This window comes from Capra hircus, chromosome 16 (assembly GCF_001704415.2).
Source record: "Capra hircus breed San Clemente chromosome 16, ASM170441v1, whole genome shotgun sequence".
Classification (NCBI taxonomy): domain Eukaryota; kingdom Metazoa; phylum Chordata; class Mammalia; order Artiodactyla; family Bovidae; genus Capra; species Capra hircus.
The window spans coordinates 72,097,926-72,103,925 of NC_030823.1; the positions used below are offsets into that span (position 1 = coordinate 72,097,926).

The window sequence follows — 6,000 nt, forward strand, 5'->3', positions numbered from 1 at the left end:
TTATATACAACGGTAAAGGTGTTCATCTCAAGGTGGTGCAAATACTATATTATATTATCCTCTTAAACTTTTACAGGAAATATATATTACTTTTACAATTAAAAAAAAAAAAAAAAAACTTTTCATCTGCAAAAACCCGAAACATGAAAGCAAGCTGAAAAAGCAACAAAATTAAACAAGAAATCCCTCAGTCTAAAACAATGATTTATTTACACCAGTACAAATGATGAATTAAAACACTAAGACTGGTGTGTGACACCTTAAAGTACAGAAAACAATAGTCAGGCAAATAGGTATTAAGATAATAGGGTATAAAAGGCTATAAAGACATATTCAGACAATGGACTACTACTCTAGCAACAAAAAGAAGTGAATTACTAATATGAACTGCACGGATGAGTCACAAAAACATGAGAAGCCAAAGAAGCCAGACACAAAAGGCTACTTATGGTATGCTCGCATTTGTAAGAGTTTCTAAAAAAGAGAAAATTAATATATAGTGAAAGAGAGCTGGTCAGTGGTTGCCTGATGCCAGCCTGGGAAGCTGACTGCAAAGGGACAGGAAAACTTTTTGTAGGTATGGGAAACATTCTGTATCTCGACTTCGGTGGTGGTAATACAGACAGACACATTTGTCAAAACTTACTGAATTACATACTTGAAATGGGTATACTTTTCTGTATGTAAATCATGCCTCAATACAGTTGATTTTAAAGTTAAATGAAAAAGTCACCTAGACGTCTGAGTGAGGCAGAGTCCCTTTAGGTTTTCAATCCCAGCTCTTCTCTGAAGCCTTCCCTCATTTACCCTGGCAGCATGTGACCACTTTGCATCTCTTCACCACCTTATATTTATCTGTTCCATCCACATCTGCTGCTTGAAATGTTCTGTGTATTTCATGTCTATCTTCCATTACACACAGTTCCTCTAAGGGAGGGACAGTAATCTCTTTAATAAGTTGAGACTTACAAAAACAGAATTATGCTCCCTTTCCTCCCAATCAGGGGAACTTTAACTAGATTGAAGTCCTGGAAATCATAAGCAAAAATGTCACTTCTCCATGTTTATGGCCAGAGGGTCCTGTGTTTTGTCAGACCTCAGAGTTATCACCAAGCCCAGCAAAGTTAAGAATCTCTGCTTTGAATCCATGTGCTTTCACCCAGCTCATATAGCACAAGGCACCGTACCCCTGGGGCAATCTGTCTGTGGTCCCAGCAAAGATCTTAGACCCACACCAGAGACGCTTACTGCCCTGCATGTCAGCAGACTCTGCTGCCATCTCTTCCTCCTCGCTGATGTCACTATCACCATCTTCAAGATTCATTTCTGTCTCATCCGTAGCACTGTCTTCTTCTTCCTCCTCTTCCTCCTCCTCCTCCTCCTCTTCCTTGGAAACATTCTTTAATGTGGCGAGTAATCGATGGTAACCAGACACTTGTTCTGGTTCACTCTCTGCTTCACTTTCAGAACTTGAAGTATCTGAACTTTCTGACTGGAAGGAAAATAGGGATTTTAAAAACAAGAAGTATACTGTTCTCATGGTTACCCCATCACTATCATCAGGTCCACAGGGGAACAAGTTCAGATTTTTCTAAATTAAAATTAGCTTTTCTGTAAATATGCAATATCTATTCAACCAAACCTTGCACCAAATCTATTTAATAGGTGGGGAAACAGTGGAAACAGTGTCAGACTTTATTTCTGGGGGCTCCAAAATCACTGCAGATGGTGACTGCAGCCATGAAATTAAAAGACCCTTACTCCTTGGAAGAAAAGTTATGACCAACCTAGATAGCATATTCAAAACCAGAGACATTACTTTGCCAACAAAGGTCGGTCTAGTCAAGGCTATGGTTTTTCCAGTGGTCATGTATGGATGTGAGAGTTGGACTGTGAAGAAAGATGAACACCGAAGAATTGATGCTTTGGAACTGTGGTGTTGGAGAAGACTCTTGAGAGTCCCTTGGACTGCAAAGAGATCCAACCAGTCCATTCTGAAGGAGATCAGCCCTGGGATTTCTTTGGAAGGAATGATGCTAAAGCTGAAACTTGAGTACTTTGGCCACCTCATGCGAAGAGTTGACTCATTGGAAAAGACCCTGATGCTGGGAGGGATTGGGGGCAGAAGGGGACGACAGAGAATGAGATGGCTGGATGGCATCACGGACTCAATGGACGTGAGCCTGAGTGAACTCCAGGAGTTGGTGATGGACAGGGAGGCCTGGCGTGCTGCGATTCATGGGGTCGCAAAGAGTCAGACACGACTGAGCGACTGAACTGAACTGAACTGAGCCTAGCTATGCTTCTAAAAGCTCTTCCTCTTCTTTGAACTGCTAATCTTCCATATGGGAAGAAAGCCGACTAGAGACACTGAGGGTTAGGTTATAAGGCAATCGCACCTGTGTCAGACACTTGGCACTTTTAAAGGAGCAACAGAAAAAACTACAATGCAACAACAACAACAAAAATGTAGCAATTTTTCTGAGTTTGCTTTAATGAGTTAAGACCTTTGATGATTTTCCACTCTATTTTACATTAAGTATACAAGGTACTTCCTCTTAAGATTTACTAAGAGCCCTCTGGTATGCCTCCTTAACAAGTTCTAAAATGCTAATCTCTCAGGACAGTTTCAAACTCTGTACTGTATTAGTTATCACAGTGGAATTTAAACACACATCCACATTCAGAACTAAGCAATATTATGAAAATAGCTTACATCTAAAATGAAAGAGCGGAAATGTAGTCAAACTTTATTATTATATATAATCTCAGAGAAGTAACAGCCCAGAATTAACTATCGTAAGGAAGGTATAAAGCATTACCAGTTGACAAGTCTGTGGTTTTGCTTCCTTTCTGGAAACCCTGAGAAGAAACAGGTAGTGTTAAACTCTCACTACTGGTATGTAACAATTAGGAAAAAGTCTAATGATACAACTTTAAATAAGCATGGCAGACTAGCAATATATTGTAACATAAATACAGTATAACTATACATTATAAATACATTATAACCATAGTCATGTAAAAACTCCATATGCACTTGGGCAGGGATTGCAAGAAAATGCCAAACAGATAATTGACAAATGTAAAAGTTTAACAAAATCTCAGGACAAATACCAGAGCCACCCAGTAACTAGCTCTCATCCGAAAGATAGGAAAGTTTGGCAAATAAAAGCTCTTGGGGTTCACCCTTTTCTAGCAAGTTTCTTAATTAGGCCGTCCCTCTAACTTTTTGATAAAGCGGCCCAAAGTGTCCGGTAAGAGCTATGACCAAACTGAGAGTCTGGACACTTATAGAAGAAACCCACATCTACCCACACATCAGTTTCCTCACGGTCACGGAATAGACCGGTGATGCTAAAGGCCCCAGTGTGAAGTCGCTCAGTCGCGTCCGACTCTTTGCGACCCCATGGACTGTAGCCCCCCAGGCTCCTCTGTCCACGGGATTTTTGAGGCAAGAGTCCTAGAGTGGGTTGCCATTTCCTACTCCAGGGAATCTTCCCGATCCAGGGATGGAACCCGGGTCTCCCGCATTGCCGGCGGATTCTTTACCGTCTGAGCCACCAGGGTAGCCCCAAGCAAATCTTTAAAAACATAAAAAAACTACCTCAGAAAAATCTCTGACCATACAAAAACCAACCCCTGACACCCGCCCCCACTTAAGGTGTGTAGGGTCTGGCAGAAAGCGACCGGCCCAACGAAAGGCAGGCAGACGGGAGAACGCGTTTCGGGCGGGAAGTCGCCAGGAAGCCCAGCCGGGGCGGCGGGGGCGCCCTGTCACAGCCCCGGGGCGCGCGCGGGCCCAACGCCGGGACACGCGGGCTCCCTCTGGGAGAGGGGGCCGGCAGCGCGGGTCCCGCTGCGCCCCTCCACACCTGTCATAGAAGGGGTGCTCCTCGCCGAAATCCCGAAGATGCTTCTTCTGCTTTTTAGTCAGGGAGCCGAGCAGCTGGCTCTGGCTCCGGCTCCCACGTTTGCCCATGGTGAGCACCGCAAGTCCGCCCACCTCCACTAGCTTCACGCCTGGGAGTAGGCCTGTCGAGCCATTCACGCGCGACCTCCGGCGGCGCTTTACGGCGGCAGGGGCATACCATAAAGCAGACCCGCTTTACGTCGCGCTTGTGCGACAGGGGTTGGAACTTCCTGTTTCCTGTTTCGCCCTCTAGCGGGGTTCTTTGGAAGGACGTGCTCGCATGCCCGTCTCTTCTGGGCTGTAAAAAGAAGACAGGCCAAAAGCAGGCAGGCGGGCCTCCGGCTTCCCCAGATGGATGAATGTATTTTGTGCATCTCTTGTGGTTGCGAGAATCAGCCTGCGTGAACATGTAGTAGCGGAGATGGGTGAATGCAGTGCTTTATATTGCTGCTGCTGCTAAGTCGCTTCAGTCGTGTCCGACTCTGTGCGATCCCATAGACGGCAGCCCACCAGGCTCCCCTGTCCCTGGGATTCTCCAGGCAAGAATGCGGGAGTGGGTTGCCATTTCCTTCTCCCATGCATGAAAGTGAAAAGTCAAAGTGAAGTCGCTCAGTCGTGTCCGACTCTTAGCGACCTCATGGACTGCAGCCTACCAGGCTCTTCCGTCCGTGGGATTTTCCAGGCAAGAGTACTAAGCAACATTTAAGGGTGCTGGCTCGTCTCAATTCATCCTCATAGCAGTACACAAATGAGACTTGTTAATAAACCTGATATTGGAGATGAGAAAGCTGACGCTTTCAAAAGGTTACATGCACACTAACAAGCGAGGAGATGGAAGCCCAAGTCTGTCGGATGCGACCACAGGCTTTTCCCACCGGGACCTGTGGCATGCCTGTGGCATGTCTTGACATTGGGGACAGAAGGGACACAAGGCTGAGATCCTTGCCCTTACCCTACCTGCTCATTTTCTGAAAGTATTGCAAGGGGCCCTAGTAACAAATCTGTTTTGACATTTTTTCATGGTCCAAGAGCAGAAACACATCCAGAGAGGTGACTTTCCTAAATCACCCAGAGAGTCATAATAGCGAAAGCAGTAAAAATCAAGACCCTCAAAACCGAATTGGGGCAAAGCAGGATGGAACACTTTTAAAGGTAAAGTAACTTTTCTCCACCTGGATCATGGGGTTGGTTACACCTTGTATACAATTATCAAAATTTATCAAACTGTACATTTTAAATGGGTCCGTTTTAATGTAAGTAAATAATAATCTCGATAAACAGGAAAAAACAATGCAACTGGACTTAAAACTCAAGAGACATGCAGCATGTATGCAGAACTACTTAAAAACCACTCAATAAACACAAAGAGATGCTTTTTTCCTAATAGTAAGTTAAAATGTCAATTATAAACCACAGCATTCGCCTGAATATTTAAGGTAAAACAGGAGCCGTTAAAGACAGTGTTCACTTGCTCTGTTATTACCGACGCTTCAGTGGGAGCATTTGAACTTTGTACAATTCCATGTCACACCTACAGAAGTTGCACCAGAACTATCAGAATCCTAGGCTTGTGGTTCTAGGGACCATCTACTACTTCTAATTAAATTCTGGGAGGCTGGGTGAGAGGGTGGGGATAGGAGGGAGAATCAAGAAAATATGCAAACAGCAGGTAGAGCCAGCAGCTGACCCAGCCAAGGAAGCCATAAACAAACAGACATCTGTCTTCTGTCTAATTCCAAGATAAAAAGTACAGTCACTTATGTCAACAAAAGGCTGTTTGCAGAATGTCATCATATAGTTTAAGGCACTAACCACAGTATAACCTGGCTATAACAATAAAGCCATACTGTTTTTTTCTCCTCCCACCCTATTCCAAGTGCCCCAGCTTCCCTCCCCAGAGGCAACCAGTTTCTTGGTGTTCTTCCAGAGATCTGCTATAAAAAGGTATACTCTTGAGCACTTCAGGTGGCTCGTTAACTCTCTCCTGGTTTCCACGTCATTGTAGTCCTATGGACAGGTCCAGACTGTTCCCAGGTCCAGAAAAAACTGTGTCCTAGCTCCACCCAAGCGGTCTCATCATTGGCTCA

At 44.5% G+C, this 6,000-nt stretch overlaps 1 protein-coding gene across 3 annotated transcripts in view; it reads right to left on the reverse strand.

Moving 5' to 3' along the window:
* Positions 1-4,093, reverse strand: part of DIEXF (digestive organ expansion factor homolog (zebrafish)) — a 29,021-nt gene extending 24,928 nt beyond the window's left edge. Inside the window, exons 1-3 of one of the 3 annotated variants that reach the window (XM_005691034.3) lie at positions 3,876-4,093; positions 2,823-2,862; positions 1,249-1,492 (exon numbers count right to left, since the gene is read on the reverse strand). In XM_005691034.3, the coding sequence (XP_005691091.2) occupies positions 1,249-1,492; positions 2,823-2,862; positions 3,876-3,982 (391 nt within the window). In that variant the 5' untranslated portion in view covers positions 3,983-4,093. The remainder of the gene's footprint in view (positions 1-1,248; positions 1,493-2,822; positions 2,863-3,875) is intronic. The other 2 variants (XM_005691035.3, XM_018060774.1) reach the window with 2 other exon arrangements.